Source organism: Myotis daubentonii, chromosome 10 (genome assembly GCF_963259705.1).
Source record: "Myotis daubentonii chromosome 10, mMyoDau2.1, whole genome shotgun sequence".
In the NCBI taxonomy this organism is placed as follows: domain Eukaryota; kingdom Metazoa; phylum Chordata; class Mammalia; order Chiroptera; family Vespertilionidae; genus Myotis; species Myotis daubentonii.
This window is the reverse complement of record NC_081849.1, coordinates 40775766-40794639: the sequence shown is the minus strand read 5'-3', so window position 1 is coordinate 40794639 and position 18874 is coordinate 40775766. Positions and strand designations below refer to the sequence as shown.

The following is an 18874-nucleotide window of genomic DNA, read 5'->3' as shown; positions in this document are numbered from 1 at the left end:
TTATTGAATTTAATTGGGGTGACACTGGTTAACAAAATTATACAGGTTTCAAGTATACAATTCCATAACATGTGATCTGTACACTGTTTGTGTGTTCCCCACCCTGCAGATATATTTTTTTAAAAGTTTCTTTCCTTTCCAAGTCAACATACAAGTGATTGTCTTAATTCCAATGAGCATCTAATTGGAAAAAAAAAATTTAGCTTTCAGCATACTTAATGAGTTCACAAAGTTTATGAGAACTTTAATTCTTTTCACTAATATAATTGATTTTTTTATTTTTAAATGAAATAATAGCGCAGTTCAATAACTTACTCAAATAATTGTACAAACACTGCCTAATTAGAAATATATATTACAAGCTACTAAATGTGTGTATAAATTATTTGAGGTATACAAGTTTGTATTTGCCTTATGAGAGGCTGTTCAGAAGTGTTAATGTAAGTTCGTATACTGTTATGGGATCTTCTCTTTATGTAACTGTAATAGAGTACGAATATATTTTCATGTTCGTGCACTGCAATTGTTTTGTAAATTGTGCTCTGATGAATGTGTTATGTCAGTTTTCTTGTTTTAGACTGCAGTGACAAACATTAAAATATGCTGTTATCATTGGATCCTATATTGTGAGGATTTATAAATGTTATTGCTAGCATTCGGTGAACATTATCCTATCTAAAAAAGAGAAAAATGGTAATTGGCGTACGACAATACCCTTTTCATTGGCTAATCAGGGCTATATGCAAATTAACTGCCAACTAAGATTGGCAGTTAACTGCCAACAAGATGGCGGTTAATTTGCATATGTAAGCACAATGCAGGGAGGCGAAAGGGAAAGCAGGAAGAAGCCCCCTGCCACTGACAGTGATCGGAAACCCAGGGGGGAGCTAAGAGCTGGGAGGCAGGGCAAAGGCGGCCCTGGGGCCGCCTTTGCCCTGACCCCCAGCCATGATCGGAGAATCAGGCGCCTTTGCCGCCCTGGCCAGTGATAGCAGGAAGTAGGGGTGGAGCCAGCGATGGGAGCTGGACACGGTTGAAGCTGGCAGTCCCAGGAGCTAGGGGTCCCTTGCCTGGGCCTAAAGCGGAGCCCACAATCGCGGGGCCACTGCAGCTGCGGGTCCCCGCTGCCTGGGCCGGATGCCTAGGCCAGAGGCGTTAGGCCTGGGCAGGGGCAGAGCCTGCAACCGCGGGGAGCTGGGGGTCCCCTGCCCAGGCCTGACACCTCTGCCGGAGGCCTCAGGCCTGGTCAAGGGGCCGATCCGGTGATTGGTGATCGGAGGGTGATGAAGGTCAACTCCTCTGGCCGAGACATCAGGCCTGGGTGGGGGGCGGAGCCGGGGATTGGGGGGATATGATGGTCCCCTTGCCCAGGCCTGAAGCCTGGGTCAGAGGCGTCAGGCTTGGGCGGGGGGTGGAGCAAGCGATCAGAGGGAGATGGGGGTCCCCTGCCCAGGCATGATTCCTGGGCCAGAGGCCTCAGGCCTGGGCGGGGGCCAGAGCCAGTGATCAGGGGGAGATGGGGGTCCCCTGTCCAAGCCTGACACCTCTGGCAGGGGCGTCAGGCCTGGGCAAGGGGCCGATCAGGCGATTGGAGGGTGATGGGGGTCAACGCCTGAGGGCTCCCAGTATGTGAGAGGGGGCAGGCTGGGCTGAGGGACACTCCCCTCCCCACACACACCCAGTGCACGAATTTTGTGCACCGGGCCCCTAGTTATACTTTATGAAGGAAAAAGGGCCCATTTAATTTACATTTCACAAGGTTTTTAGTCCACACTATTTCTGGATGGACTGTTTTGAATAAAATTGTTTCACCAAATTGCTGGGTATATCATCACAGTTCTGAGGAATGCTAGTGTCTAGTTTTTAACCAAAATACAGTTTTCATTAATATGCATAGCTAAAGATGTCACCTGCAGTGAGCCATCTGTACCCAAAACGCTTCTATAATGGAGTTCATGTGGTTTGGGAAATCCTGAATAACACAAAGCATAATCTGTTTTCAAACGTTAGCTTGGTTTCCTCTTTATAATATTGTACATTATATTATTATCTAATGTGTAATATAGTATAATTATATTTTATGTGGCATTCAAAATAATACAATATAAATATAATATACGTAGTTATATTTATAACTATATAGCTATAAATAAAACATTCAGTAAATATTTGGACGTAATTTGATGAGAAATAGAAAAAAAGTTTAGAATAATTTATCATTAAATAATATCTAAAATTTTCTTGGTATCCAATATAGAGACGTAGTCACTCCTCTTAAGAGTCTAAGTGAGGACAGGAGAGGAGAGGAAATAATTGGAAAGAAAGATTTAAAACACTATCTATTTGAGTCCAGATGTTGTGGTTTACACTATTGTTTAATAGTTGAGAAGAGACAGACCTTAATTGATGATGGACTATTAAGTGATAAAGGAGGAAATTCAATGTGGACCATAAAAAGGTACCATTTAGATATATGGGTGAGGAATACAAATTGGACTGTGAATTATAACTCACATTAGAGAGAATGATAGTACTGCTTTAATGGAGTAAGTGGTATCTTTTGATGTCATGGTTTGCAGAAAAGCTTAGTTGTGATGTATCAAGACGGAGAAACCCAACAAGTTTTATTGTAAAGGACAAGATGAAAGCATGATTGAAGAAAACTTATTCAATGGCTAATGTGAACAGTATGAACACCAGCAAATAAAGATTCTATGTGCTTGTTCTTTTGATATTCCATTCTTCCAGGTATTATGCTATGTTGTTGAGCAAAGATTTTATTATAAATTTATGTAAATTTTGTGTTGAAAGTGTCCAGTTTGGAGCATATTGAAGGGTAGATGTTAGTCATTAAACTTTCTGGACTTTTTTTTTTTTGAGAGGCTTCCATTCTGTTTTGAAGTTAAGCAGATTAGTAATAGATCTGAATAGGAATTTGCTTTAATTCTGGAACCCCACATTTGCTAATTCACTTTATTGCTTAGGTGTCTTGAGTTAACTCGGTTGAATGATTACTGAAGACATCCTCTTAAAATTCAGAATATAATTTTTCTTTAAATTTTATTTTATTGCTTAAAGTATTACAAAGAATATTACATATGTCTCCTTTTTTTCTCCCCTTGACATTCCCCCGGCCTCCTCTACCCCCCAGTGTCTTGTGTCCATTGGTTATGCTTATATGCATGCATACAAGTCCTTCGGTTGATTGCTTACCCCCCGCCCCCCAACCCTCCCCAGCCTTCCCGCTTTAGTTTGACAGTCTGTTCCAGGGGTGGGCAAACTTTTTGACTCGAGGGCCACAATGGGTTCTTAAACTGGACCGGAGGGCCGGAACAAAAGCATGGACGGAGTGTTTGTGTGAACTAATATAAATTCAAGGTAAACATCATTACATAAAAGGGTACGGTCTTTTTTTTTTTTAGTTTTATTCATTTCAAATGGGCCGGATCCAGCCCGCGGGCCATAGTTTGCCCACGGCTGGTCTGTTCCATGCTGCTCTGCCTTTCTATCTATTTTTGTTCATCAGTTTATAATGGTCTTTATTATCCATAAATGAGTAAGATCATGTGATATTTATCTTTCTCTGACTGGCTTATTTCACTTAGCATAATGCTCTCCAGTTCCATCCATGTTGTTGCAAATGGTAAGAATTCCTTCTTTTTTTACAGCAGCATAGTATTCCATTGTGTAGATGTACCACAGTTTTCTAATCCACTCATCTGCTGATGGGCACTTAGGCTGTTTCCAGATCTTCGCTTTGGTAAATTGTGCTGCTATGAACATAGGGGTGCATATATCCTTTCTGATTAGTGCTTATAGTTTCTTGGGATATATTCCTAGAAGTGGGATCACTGGGTCAAATGGGAGTTCCATTTTTAACTTTTTGAGGAAACTCCATACTGTTTTCCATAGTGGCTGCACCTGTCTGCATTCCCACCAGCAGTGCACGAGTGTTCCTTTTTCTCCACATCCTCACCAGCACTTGTCCTTTGTTGATTTGTTGATGATTGCCATTCTGACAGGTGTGAGATGATACCTCATTGTTGTTTTGATTTGCATCTCTTGGATGATTAGTGACTTTGAGCATGTTTTCATATGTCTCTTGGCTTTCTGAATGTCCTCTTTTGAAGAGTGTCTATTGAGGTCCTTTGCCCATTTTTTGATTGAATTGTTTATCTTCTTTTTGTTAAGTTGTATGAGTTCCCTATAAATGTTGGAGATTAAACCCTTATCGGTGATAACATTGGCAAATATGTTCTCCCATGCAGTGGGCTTTCTTGTTGTTTTGTTGATGGTTTCTTTTGCTGTGCAGAAGCTTTTTATTTTGATGTAGTCCCATTTGTTTATTTTTTCTTTAGTTTCCAATGCCCTAGGGAGCAGTATCAGTGAAGAAATTGCTTCAGCATATGTCTGATATTTTGTTGCCTTTGGATTCCATTTTTAATAATCAATAGTTTTGATATTTTTTAAAAAGTGTCACCATTTATTAAAATTCTATATGTGAAGTTCACAAAAGTTCAAGTAGTACCTCTCCAAACAGCTGTAAATAAGATATTTCTCATCCAGCAAAGGCCTTAGCCAGGAAAGTTGTAATACTATATTTTACAGCTCTGATATATAACAAAAGGGAATTGGATCAAACAGGGAGATGTGTTATAGAAATTATATGCAGGTCTATCTTATAAAACACAGAGACCTCCGAATGAGCAGAAATCCTGGCTGACCACTCTCTTAACTCCATTTTTATAGCATATTAAGTCAGAAGACTGAATGAATAACCTTATGCCTTTTTTTGTTCCTTTCCATTAGAGCTAATTGAAATAGAGTAGCTCATTAAACAATTGTGTCTCCAGACCTTGGATTCTATTTATCCACTTTCTATTTTACTTATGCACTTTCTGTAACTAGGGTGGAGAAAGCAAAAAAATGACTCTTTTTCCTTAATATATGAACCCTAAATTTTAGCAATAGTTGAGGCATAACATATTTATCTAGTACAGTTAGAATTTTTCATTTTAATGCTTGTATATTAAAGGTAAGAGTTCTTCTGGGACACATGATCCAGTTGTAGGCTTTCCTAGTATTGTTTCTTCTATTTATCTCATAATATTTCAAATGGATGTGGATGATCAGAGTGCAATATAATTAGACCTAATTAGAGCATAATTTTAGGGAGTGGGTGCTACTTGTGACAGGTGACCTGGGAAGTTGTTCATGAAATATGGATTGAAGGCTTCTGCGAACTGTGGCATGGGGAAGAAATGATAAGGACTAAAATCTTTTAAGATCTTCATTCATGGTTACAGTGGAATAAGACCAATCATGCAGACCTAGGGAAACCAACTGTATCATAGACATGGGTACTAGATGGAGTTGGCAGTTAAGTGTCTAAGGCAATGATGGTAACAAATTCAGGTTCATTTCTGCTCAGAGTTAGAGATAAACATTTAATTTAAGGAGAAAACAAGGCAGTAATTTTCTCCAGGCAAGGAAAATACGGTTAGCAGGCATGGTGATTAAGGAGGACTCTTTCAGTTTGAATCAAAGGGGGACCATGGGCAGAGATGTCGACTAGAGTTCTAGAGAGAATGGCATGTAATCAGAAAATGAGGGCAGAAGCCTGTCATTCAGGGTGGGTAAACAGTGGGAATTAGCAGAGTAAATACAGAAATGCTGTAGATTGAAAAGCACAAACATTTTCAATTAATTTACTTAATTCAAATCAACTAAAAAAATATTTGTGAACATCTATAATGCTTTATGGGTTAGTTATACCCTGGGATCAATAGAAAGACCACATTGCCAGGAAGACCTTACCATTTGTTGCTTACAGCCTTTTGATGGGTACAGATCTGGAAATAGAATTATGTAAGTGCTTGCATAAGAACATTAACACAACTTTATATATTGAATTTGTTACAAAAACTAAACTTTATTTCACAGTTATTGAAGATGAGGATTGAGGGGAAGTAAAGATAACCCCTTCGATGGTTTGTTTTAAACAGTGTATATTTGGTGGAGTTATAAGGTATTTGAGGAATGACAAGGAGGACCAAATGAGGAACAGTGACTTGGACATATGAAAGATTGAATGGGAAATTACCTTTCATAAGCAGTATAGACACATGAGTAACAATTGAGAATGCAGGTACAATATGGCAGAAATTTTAACTCAGATGGCTGAGAGGGCCAAGGTTCTGTTATTACTCCTTATGCTCCCTAAGTGCATCGCAAAGAGAAGTAGGAGGTTGTTCATGATGTTAATGCTGGGACTGGTTGTGGCCTTTTTCGTTTTCTCAAATGTATCGGAAGGTTTCTGGTTATTTTTTTCTCAGTTGAATCAAGAAATTTGAAAATCATCCTGTTTTCAGTACTAAATTGTTAAATGCTGAGATAAAAATAATTTTTATTTTTAACAGATTTAGACTGTAGAACTAAATGAAAGGGAGGTTCTTTCTAAAAAATCCTAAAAATACAGAAAGCTTTTTATATTGTGACAGAGGCCTGGTGCATGAAATTCGTGAACTCAGGGGTTGGAGGTGGGCAGAACCTCAGCCCAGCCTGCCCCCTTTCACAGTGTGGGAGCCCTTGGGGGATGTCTGACTGAAGGCTTAGGCCCACTCCCCGGAGGCTCCCGCCACCGCCACTATGCTCACCAGCTGTGAGCCAGCTTCTGGCTGAGTGATGCTCCCCCTGTGGGAGTGCATTGACCACTAGGGGGCAGCTCCTGAGTTGAGCAGGATTGGGCCAAAACTGGCGCTCCGACATCCCCTAAGGGGTCCTGGATTGCGAGACGGCGCAGACCATGCTGAGGGACCCCACCGGTGCACAATTGGAGCTGGAGAGGGATGCAGGAGGTTGGACAGCTAGGGAGGGGCCTTGGGAGGGCTCCAAGGCATGTCTGGCCCGTCTCACTCAGTCCTGATCAGCTGGACCACAGCAGCAAGCTAACCTACTGGTCGCAGCGTCTGCCCCATAGTGGTCAGTGCACATTGTAGTGACTGGTTGACCGGTTGACTCTCTGCCCCCTAGTGGTAAGTGCACATCATAGCAAGAGGTTGAGCAGCCTTAGCATATCGTTAGCATATTTTGCTATGATTGGTTGAATGGCCAACTGGATGACCGGACACTTAGCATATTAGGCTTTTATTATATAGGATAACTATAGACAGTGTATTCTACCAGTGGGGAGGAACATTGAGGGATCACATATCTTAATAAATGTTTGAAGAAAGAAATGAATAAATTTGGCATCTCCTTTGCTTTGACACTTGTCAAAAAGAATAGTAGTAATTTAACTATAATAAAAGTGTTATATGCTAATTAGATCAGACAGGCCAGTGACCTTCCGGATGTCCTTCCGGACAACCTTCCGGATGAAGCCGGGACTGTGAGGGCTGAGGCAAGCCGTCGTGGCTGCAAGGGCCAAGCCCCTTGCACAAATTTTGTGCATTGGGCCTCTAGTTTAACTATAATGAAAGTCACTGACCCTAGGCGTTTGTAAGTTAAAGTGGTTAATGTGGATGCAGATCTCACATAATATTTTATAGGAACACTAGAGGCCTGATGTGTGAAAATTCATGCAAGAATAGGCCTTCCTTCTCCCAGCTGCCGGCACTGGCTCTCTTCGGACCTCAGGATCCGAACTGCTTCCCTCCTCCGGCCACTGGCAGGCACCCAGGACCTGGGCTGCTTCCCTTCTCTGGCCACTGGCAGGCACTCGGGAGCTGGGCTGGCTTCCCTCTGGCCCTGGCTTCATCAGGAAGGACGTCTGGAATGACGTCTGGTCTAATTAGCGTATTACCCTATTATTATGGACTAGGGGCCCGGTGCATGAAATTCGTACACTGGGTGTGTGTGTGTGTGGGGGGGGGGAGTGTCCCTCAGCCCAGCCTGCCCCCTCTCACATACTGGGAGCCCTCAGGCGTTGACCCCCATCACCCTCCAATCGCCTGATCGGCCCCTTGCCCAGGCCTGACGCCTCCGCCAGAGGTGTCAGGCTTGGACAGGGGACCCCCATCTCCCCCTGATCACTGGCTCTGGCCCCCGCCCAGGCCTGAGGCCTCTGGCCCAGGAATCATGCCTGGGCAGGGGACCCCCATCTCCCTCTGATCGCTTGCTCCACCCCCCGCCCAAGCCTGACGCCTCTGACCCAGGCTTCAGGCCTGGGCAAGGGGACCATCATATCCCCCCAATCCCCAGCTCCGCCCCCCACCCAGGCCTGATGTCTCGGCCAGAGGAGTTGACCTTCATCACCCTCCGATCACCAATCACCGGATCGGCCCCTTGACCAGGCCTGAGGCCTCCGGCAGAGGTGTCAGGCCTGGGCAGGGGACCCCCAGCTCCCCACGGTTGCAGGCTCCGCCCCTGCCCAGGTCTAACGCCTCTGGCCTAGGCGTCCGGCCCGGGCAGCGGGGACCCGCAGCTGCAGCGGCCCCGCGATTGTGGGCTCCGCTTTAGGCCCAGGCAAGGGACCCCTAGCTCCCGGGACTGCCAGCTTCGACCGTGCCCAGCTCCTATCTCTGGCTCCACCCCTACTTCCTGCTATCACTGGCCAGGGCGGGAAAGGCACCTGATTCTCCAATCATGGCTGGGGGGCAGGGCAAAGGCGGCCCCAGGGCCGCCTTTGCCCTGCCTCCCAGCTCTTAGCTCCCCCCTGGGTTTCCGATCACTGTCAGTGGCAGGGGGCTTCTTCCTGCTTTCCCTTTCGCCTCCCTGCATTGTGCCTACATATGCAAATTAACTGCCATCTTGTTGGCAGTTAACTGCCAATCTTAGTTGGCAGTTAATTTGCATATAGCCCTGATTAGCCAATGAAAAGGGTATCGTCTTACGCCAATTACCATTTTTCTCTTTTATTAGATAGGATGTGAGTAATAGAGTATAGTTAAAGAATTTTGCTTTTAATTATATTTTCTTCTGTGTTGCCTGGCTGCATGATTATGAGGTGATGTATCATTGAAAGCTGTGGAAGAAGAAAAATAAATAATAGAACAGTAGAATTGACATTGACAATAAGGGAAATGGGAGATGATTGAGTGGGAAGGTGCATAATTATAGAGGAATTTCCTTCCATCAAGAAGGAGGCAAAATGGAGTGAAAGTTCCCTTATATTCTAGCTCACTTTTAATCATGGTACTTGCATAAGGAGCAATTGCTCGATTATGTTTTGGGATGTACATATGTATATTATATGTATATATGTATGTATATATGTATATATATGAAGTTATTTTGTGAAATGTTTCAAATATACAAAAAGGTAAAGATAAAAATATGCATAGGTATTCAACACTCATATTGAGAAAAAATGTAGTGAACACCCCTATCATTCACTCATACTTAATAAATATTTTAATTCTACTTTTTGATACAGATTTTTAAACACAAATATAACATGTCAATTGGAGTTGAAAATCTCCTTTAACCTCCAAATTAAAATTTGCTCTCCTTGAAATTGAAAAATAAGGCTTTTTATATAGGTGTATGAGTTTAAATAATTTCAATGTGCTTTTTAAAATTTTAAAGCCATTTTAATGATTAAGAAAAATATTCAGTTTAGTTTTTTTCCCATTAAAAAAGCTTAACTATAAACTGTCATATTACAAATAAAAGTTTAGTGATTATTAGTTCAATTTCTTTTCAAAAGGAAATTATTTGCAAATAAAAAGTATGTTGTTTACCAGCTGAATAACACTTCACGATTTTATATGGAGGAAAACTTTTCTGGTATCTGTGCTCCATATATTTACTTTTTTAACACATAGAAATCTATACAAAGATTTCAGTGTTAAATTGGTAACATTGGTTACTTTGGTTGGAGAGATTGTATCATGTAGAGTTTGCCATTCTAAATTACTTTGGTACTATTTAAAATTTTATATAGTAAGCATATATTATTTTGGAATTTAAAAAGGTAATGTTAAACATAGGTACTTTTAAATTATCTCCTAAACCAGTGATGGCAAACCTATGACACACGTGTCAGAGGTGACATGCGAACTCATTTTTTTGGTTGATTTTTCTTTGTTAAATGGCATTTAAATATATAAAATAAATATCAAAAATATAAATCTTGGTTTTACTATGGTTGCAAATATCAAAAAATTTCTATATGTGACACAGCACCAGAGTTAAGTTAGGGTTTGATTTTTTACAGAGAGGAAGGGAGAGAGATAGAGAGTTAGAAACATCAATGAGAGAGAAACATCGATCAGCTGCCTCCTGAACACCTCCTACTGGGGATATGCCCGCAACCCAGGTACATGCCCTTGACCGGAATTGAACCTGGGACCTTTAAGTCCACAGGCTGACGCTCTATCCACTGAGCCAAACCGGTTTCGGCAGTTAGGGTTTTTCAAAATGCTGACACGCCGAGCTCAAAAGGTTCGCCATCACTGTCCTAAACTATATAGTACCAACTCCAACATCTCCTTTTCACATTGGATGTGATTTGAAAAGAGCATCTATACCTATACTTATACGTACACATATATATACATATATATGTATATATCTATACCTATACTTATACATATATGTATATATCCTATATAATAAAAGAGAAACATGCAAATTAACCATCCCTGTGCTATGCTCAAGCCATGCCCACCAGCCAATGAGGAGTGAGTATGCAAATTAACCTGACAAAGATGGCGGGTAATTTGCATACACAGAGCAGAGTGGGAGAGCAGGCAGTTTGGGGGGACGTGGCTCCCTCAGTCGCTCCCTAGGTCGCTCCCTTAGGGGAATGTGGCTCCCTTGGTCACTGGACGGAGAGCAGAGCAGGAGAGCCGGATGCTTGGGGAGATGTGGCTCCCTTGGTCTGGGAAAACCAAGAGAGTGGGAGCACCAGGAATTCTGGGAATAGTAGTTTTGGTGGCAGCTCCAGGACCAGAAGTGGAAGCCCAGAGTGCAGGGAGCACCAGGGATTCTGGGAATCGTAGTTCTCCTAGACACTAGAGCATTGGTTCTCAACCTTCCTAATGCTGTGACCCTTTAATACAGTTCCTCATGTTGTGGTGACCCCCAATTTCATTGTTACAAATTGAACATAATTAAAGCATAGTGATTAATCACAAAAACAATATGTAATTATGTATGTTTTCTGATGGTCTTAGGCGACCCCTGTAAAAGTATCGTTCAACCCCCAAAGGGGTCGCGACCCACAGGTTGAGAACCGCTGCACTAGAGCAAATTGAGCCTGGAGCAAGTTACTCTTGCGGTTGGGGCTGGAGGGAAAGCAAAGGTGAGAGACATAAGTAAAATCAGAGTGTCTAGAAAAAATTAAAGGGAAGATATCCTAAAACTTCCAGGAAATCTCCACCAATGGAGCAAAGAAAAAAAAAAGCCTCTATTATTCTGTGAGCAACAAACCAAACTGGGTTGTGGGTCTCAGACAATTCGCTCATATGATTGCAAATACACACAGAAACTCCCGGATTGGAGAGGGCTCTCCTGAGGGCTCCCAGATTGGAGAGGGTGCAGGTTGGGCTGAGGGACGCCCCCCTCCTCCCCCGTCGTGCACAAATCTTAGTGCACCGGGTCCCTAGTGTGTGTGTGTGTGTGTGTGTGTGTGTGTGTATGATGTATATCTCACTTGTATATGTATCTCGCAAGTCAAATAAGAATATTGCTTCCTTGTATTCCTTACATTGCAGTTTCCAGTATATTCAGAAAACTCAAAGGAAACAATGATTTCTCTATTAGACCATGCTATTTAGGCTAATTTGATGGGAGGGGATGCCATTATTTTTTCTATATTTTGTTAACAGAGAATGTTCTCTTTTTAATCCAGCATGGTTAACAATTTTTGTTTTTCACACATTTGATTATGTCTCCTTGGAGGGGGAAGTAATGCTGTGCTAATTTAGGAAATTAGCAATGTGTTAATAATTTGACAAGCCTACTCTGGGTTGTATAACTAAAATCTGTTATGAACCATCAATAGAGAAAATATCTAACATAACTGATTTATGGAATCTAATATATATTACAATTTATTTTTTATGACACTTGCTTTTCTATTTCTGGGAGTAATAAAACTTTGAGTGAACCAAAGGTGAAGAATAACAAAATTAACTTTAGAAGAAAAATACAACTTTGTTGATTTTTACTCTTATATTTCCTTAAAAAATAAGAGTGCTTAAGTCTCTGAGGTTCATTAATTACATTTTAAGGTAATTACTTGAATATTATTTAATTAAAATAATTTGATCTTTTATGTTTTGCTTGATGAGAGACATAGTTTCAGATGATACCAGCATTTTGAAAATGTTTCACATTGTTTTTATCTCAGTGACTGTTGTTTTATTTTATTTCTAGGTAAAAGAGTGGCTCTGTTTAAACTGTCAGATGCAAAGAGCTCTAGGAGGTGACTTGGCTCCAGTTCCATCATCACCCCAGCCCAAACCGAAGACAGCCGCAGGTATTCTTGCATCAGTGGTGAGCAAACCATCACCACAGTCACAGCAGATTTCTCCAAAGAAGGATACTGTACCCAAACAGGATATCGCAAAGGCACCTGAGTCTAAAAAGCCTCCACCTCTTGTGAAACAACCAACCCTTCACGGTTCTCCCCCTGTCACGGCCAAGCAGCCTCATGTGGCAGAATCCTCACCCAAGCCAGCCCCTCCCAAAGAGCCTTCTGTCCCATCCGAGCTGGCCAAGGTCCCCATGGCTGATGAAAAACCAAAGCAGCCCAAGATGGCAAAGCCAGCCACAGACATTGTGTCTTCATCGTTAACAGCAACAAAACCTGATATTCCAGGCTCCAAAATACAATCCCAGGATCAAGAGAAAACAACTCCTCCTCTGAAAACAGACTCTGCCAAACCTTCACAGAGTTTCCCACCAACTGGAGAAAAAGTCACCCCATTCGATTCTAAAGTCATACCTCGACCTGCATCAGATTCGAAAATTATATCACATCCTGGGCCCAGTATGGAGAGCAAAGGTAAAAAACAAGTGGATCCAGTTCAAAAGAGGGAAGAACCCAAGAAAGCACAAACCAAAATCAGCCCTAAGCCAGATGCCAAACCTGTGCCAAAAGGGTCACCAACACCTTCCGGCCCACGACCTACCCCTGGCCAAACTGCCCCCCCATCCCCACAGCCACCAAAGCCTCAGGAGCAGTCAAGGCGTTTCAGCTTGAATCTGGGAAGTATTACTGATGCTCCTAAATCACAGCCCACCACTCCTCAAGAAACTGTGACTGGGAAGCTCTTCGGGTTTGGAGCATCCATCTTCAGCCAGGCATCAAATTTAATCTCCACAGCAGGCCAGCCGGGATCTCATCCACAAAGTGGGCCCGGGGGCCCAGCAAAACAAGTCCCTCCTCCTGCACAGCCGCCTCCTTCTCAGGGGCCACCCAAGTCTGCAGGTCAGGCACCAGCAGCACCTGCAAAGGTTCTACCTGTGAAAAAGGAAACAAAAGCCCCAGGAGCTGAAAAATTAGAGCCCAAAGCTGAGCAAGTTCCAACGGTCAAAAGAACAGAAACAGAAAAGAAGCCTCAGCCTATTAAGGATGGCAAACCTTCCACAGCTGAGCCTCCGAAGGCTGCCCTTCCCCCCAAACTGGAGAAACCCCCCAAACCAGAATCAGCCTGTCCCCTCTGCAAAACTGAACTCAACATAGGTTCTAAGGAGCCTCCTAATTTCAACACTTGCACCGAGTGCAAGCATCAAGTGTGTAATCTCTGTGGATTTAACCCTACACCACACTTGACTGAGGTAAGCAATATTTATATTACATATAGATGTGAGATGATTGTCTTCATTCTGAAATATTTGGTAGCCAAATTGCCGAGCAAAAAAAAGAAAACAAATAAATATTGATACCTTAGAAGAAGTTTCAATTACTTTTTATAGGTTTACATACTTATTAAAAAAGTTTATATAATTTATACTTTTCTGGGTTAATGCACCAAAAGTAAGAGGATGATATAAGCTGAGAACTTAAAATACAACTATCCCAATCCTTTCTGAATTAACCACCTATAGCTTTGGAGGACTGTCTGGTTTTCACCTGTAAACATCAAATAAGAGAAGTAATTTATTATTTCCAATCTTTCTAATCCTTCTACTTTCTTTAATACAAAAAGAAGTTGGATTGGTTGCAGATCTGTTATTTTACAAAACATGAGATCTATTATTTACAAAAATTGTTAAGAACTTTGTTAAGGGAATATTATTGTCTACTAGAAAATATCAGTTCAAATATATTATGTCTAGACTTTTTGATAGTTCTGTTTGAGCTGTTATTTGGCATAAATATAATAAATTATTTTATTAAGAACTATGGAAAGAAAAAAATATGGATTTAACTGACTAATATAAGGGAATTTTTTTTAATGGAGCAACAAGAAAACTTTTTCCACAAAGTAAATGACTAAAAAACACATAGCCAATTTCTACCTAACCCTATATAATAAATGGGTAGTATGCAAATTGACCCTAACTGCAGAATGACTGGATGCTATGAGGCGCACTGACCACCAGGGGGCAAACACTCATCACAGGAGTTGCCCCCTGGTGCACTTCCACAGGGGGAGCGCTGCTCAGCCAGAAGCCGGCTCATGGCTGGCCAGCACAGCAGTGGTGGTGGGAGCCTCTCCTGCCTTCGCAGCAGCACTAAGGATTCCGACTGATGGCTTAGGCCCGTTGCCCTCCCCTGAGGGTTCCCCCCCGTCAAGTGCATGAATTTTCATGCACCAAACCTCTAGTACAGTTATAAAAGAAGGAATCTATGAGCCTTAGTAATGTGTTAGGGCTGTTAGAATTTTGGATCTTTGGAGACTGACGGGTTAAATGATAGCTGCTATCTTAGATAAGTAACAACAATGTTTTAACAATCATTTTGGGATTGAACTTTAAATAGTTGTTCATTGTTTTTATACAAATCAAAAATACTTAGGGATTATTTTATTTCATTCTCCTTGATTTTGTAATTGATTGGAATGAGAAATTATATCAATTTTTAGCAACTATACAAAAAAAACTTTAGAAAATCTTGCTGTTGTTTTCAAGTTTGTTTTTTTTTTAAAGAATACACCATACAATATTTTAATTTTTCACCTTTGAAAGATATTAGGTTGCTTTGATATTATTAACACTGTTTGAAAATATTGTCTTTACAGACTTAAGCAGGTTTTTCTCTTTAACTGTGATGAATAATGTTAACTAAGGTTTATTTTAAAAGGAGGTAAAATTTGGTTTCTTTCAGTGTCATGAGTGGTAACAACTATAATTGTTACTTACAGTAATATTTTGAGAAGAATTGCCTTTGGTTGAATATTCATGAAGAGGAAATTTTGATTTTCCCAGTAAGCAGGTTCTCAATAATGTTGCTTCATTCAACGTCCTTTCGTTATAACGTTGATGAGGAATAAAGAAAATGATTCCTGGCTAGAGAAGTGGAGTTTGCACCTTCTCCCCATGTCTTTGTCGGTTTTCTCTGAGGCCTTCAGTTTCCTCCCAGGTCCCAAAGAGGTACACATTAGGTGAAGTGGCGTGTTGACATGTTCCAGTCTGAGTGAGTGTGAGTGTGTGTAAGTGTGCCCTGTGATGGAAATGTTCTGTCCAGGGTGGGCCCCACCTTGCACTCTGATCTGGGATGGGCTCCAGCTCCCTACAACCCTGAATGACTGGAAAATCATTGTCTTATCTACTTCTTTTATTCTTTCTCAAATGTATGTATAATTCACATTTATTTCAATGTTTAATATTAGGAGTATTTTGGGTCTTTAGTTAGAAGTTTGGTGATGTTTTTGTGACCAGAAATATGCTGTAGGAACTTAACTCTTGTTTATATCAATTAACCCAGGGTAGAATTTATTTCGTTATATGTTGTTTCCTTAAAGTTGAAGTTTCTAAGATCCTAGGAACATCATCAGGTGAGGACTTCCTGTACAACTGTGTTAATTTCATTGATTTAAAACTTTGTACCTAAGCGTAACCAATGGACACAGACAACAGGGGGGTGAGGACATGAGTGGGGAGATGGGGGGCAATGGGGCAATAAGGACACATATGTAGTACCTTAATAAATAAAGAAAAAACATTATTAAAAAAAAGGGTGGGACAGACAAATGCAAAGATTTATTGTATTGTAGAATTAATCTGAACTTGTTATCAAGAGATAAAAAGGTTGTAGAAATTAGTTTGTTACTTTTATCAAGCTTTTAAAAGTATACAATGGAAAGATATAATTAAGAAGTACACCAATTTTATTAGGCTATTTGCTTTTTAAGAATCTTATTTTTAGGATACCTAAAAATGAAGCAGAGGAAAAAGGTCCAAAATGCATTTTTAAAGGATATATATACTTCCTCTTAAACTACATGATTATAAATGATGTAGAAGAAATGAGAAGAACTGTCTTATTTAAATATAATTGTTTCTGTTATTCTAACTTCTAAGACAGAGAATAATAAAAGTGCTGAGTGAAAGCCAACTAGAAAAAAAAATTAAAAAAAAATAAAACATTATACCATTTAATGAGGAGCCCTGTTGTACCAATACCAGGCAGTTAATTTACATAGTTACAAAACTGCACCACTAAAAACAAATCAATAATGTCTATGTTTAAAGTGCCTTTGGGGTACACTACAAAAAAGTGGCTGCATTGTGGAGGGATAACTATAACTTATACAGTGGGGCCTTGACTTATGAGTTTAATTCGTTCCGTGACAGAGCTCGTAACTCAAATTACTTGTATGTCAAATCTTAAAGTGAACGAGTGAGACATGTGATGCTGGGCTGATGTTGTGGCGTTCACTGTGACGTTCGCTGCACCAACTAGTGGTGGGGTATCTGAAGCTGGCTCGTAACCCGAATTTTAGCTCGCAACTCAAAGCAAAAAATCGGCCGAGAGACAGCTTGTATCTAGAAAAACACGTTAGTCAGGACACTCGTAAGTCAAGGCCCCACTGTATTAACATTTGTGTGTGTATATATATATTTGTATGTATACATTTGGGCCAATTTTGTTAGTGTTTGGAGCTATGAAATGAGAGCCCTGAGGAGAATCAATAAACCTTTCACAGAAATCTTTGATTTTTTTGTAGGTTGCTCAATTATACTTTAGAGGTGGTAATTTGGAAAGGAGAGTTCTCGAATAAAGCAGAGAGCTATCTAGGCATGGAATTTAAATAGTTTGAAAATATAGATGGTTTCAAGTTTTTAAATGGTTTAGGTGAATCCAATTTTAAATGTGATCAGTTAGACAGTCTTTCATTGTTCAGATTATTTTGTTGTGTAGTAAATTTGGAAGATCACGTTTCAGAGGAGAAGAAAATTTGATGTAATTAAAGCGTGTATTAGTGTTCCTGGCTCAGTCTGACTGCACTAATCCATAAGAAGTTTTCAGTTAGTAGGTCTTAATGCCCTCTGGTCTCCATTGGCTGACCTGGCATCTAGGGAGTGTTTAATCCATGTCAAATAGTTTTTGAATTATTACCTAAAGGATTTTAGAGGACTGGATGAAGGTGTTGGTTGAAGAGAAAGGCACAGTGTGTATGCATATGTGTGTGCGTGTGTGTGTGTGTGTGCATACATGCACATATGTGCCCAGGAAATTGTAAATGTGATATATAGGCTTAACTCATGGTGCTATCCCAGTGTTCATACTGTGGTTAGGAAGGCACCTCCTCCTTGATCCTTGTTTTATTTATATGGCTTTTTCATTCTCTTTGTAATATTTTTCATGTGACCCAATATTTTCTGCTGGGCTGGCACTGTACTTCCATTGTAATTTTAGAAAGCACATTCTGAAAATGCTCACTTTATGCCTGCACTGTAAAAAGATATGGTATTCCTTAAGAAAGATTCAACTAATTTCTATTTATTTTTCTAATAAAACACATTTGACTGTTTTATAAGCTTCTGCGCTAATAACTATGAGACAGGACTTCTTTTTCTGTTGGTACCATCCTGCCCTCCTCTTTGGTGTTCTGTTCCTCTGGTGGCCAGAGGTGCCAGTGCTAGTTTGTCATGGGTTAGGGAGCTCTCCATAGTATTCCGCCTTCCTCCCCCGATTAATCAAACACACCTGTCTCTAGGGTTGCTTCCTGTCCTGTAGTTCACCCTCCATATCCCCCACAACACCAGTAGAGCGCCAAGGGCTGCCTGCAGGGCTCTGGGGTGTAGCCAGGCTTCAGCCTAAGCCTTATGGTTTAATTAACTGTTTGATGCCCAGTATGTATAAATGGTACTATAATCCATCGATCTCTGCTAGCAAGGAACACTTGTTTTAGGCATTAATTTCTGCCAACTCAGGGAATATTTCATCTTGGGAGGAATTTTAAAATTGGCAGCAAGGCTTCCTGGAAAAGTGAGTTTATAGAATTTGGAAGCATGCTAGGAAAAACAGATTAAATGGGTAATCAGTTTACCTAATGAATTTTAAGCATTCTGGTTCAGTTCAAATGCAGAAAGATGTCAAATTACTCATAGTGGGTATTTATTGTTTGTACTATCCTTTATCAAAGTAACTTTTACTATGAACATAAGACTTAAAATTAAGTTTTTTTATGTTTCATGAAGTCCTAGAGCAGGGGTGGGCAAACTTTTTGACTCGAGGGCCACAGTGGGTTCTTTTTTTTTTTTTTAATATATTCTTTTTTTTTTTACAGAGAGGAAGGGAGAGGGATAGAGAGTTAGAAACATCGATGAGAGAGAAACATCGATCAGCTGCCTCCTGCACACTCCCTACTGGGGATGTGCCCGCAACCAAGGTACATGCCCTTGACCGGAATCGAACCTGGGACCCTTGAGTTCGCAGGCCGACGCTCTATCCACTGAGCCAAACCAGTTAGGGCAACACAATGGGTTCTTAAACTGGACCGGAGGGCTGGAACAAAAGCATGGATGGAGT

The 18874-nt window shown here is 40.8% G+C and overlaps 1 protein-coding gene across 7 annotated transcripts in view; it reads left to right on the top strand.

Annotated features, from left to right (window-relative positions):
* Positions 1–18874, top strand: part of PCLO (piccolo presynaptic cytomatrix protein) — a 285323-nt gene that overhangs the window by 20600 nt on the left and 245849 nt on the right. For all 7 annotated transcript variants that reach the window (XR_009454731.1, XM_059712170.1, XM_059712171.1 and 4 more), the window contains exon 3: positions 12325–13731. Coding sequence is in view for 6 of the 7 variants with exons in the window: in XM_059712170.1 (XP_059568153.1) it covers positions 12325–13731 (1407 nt within the window). In the remaining variant the exon portion in view is untranslated. The remainder of the gene's footprint in view (positions 1–12324; positions 13732–18874) is intronic.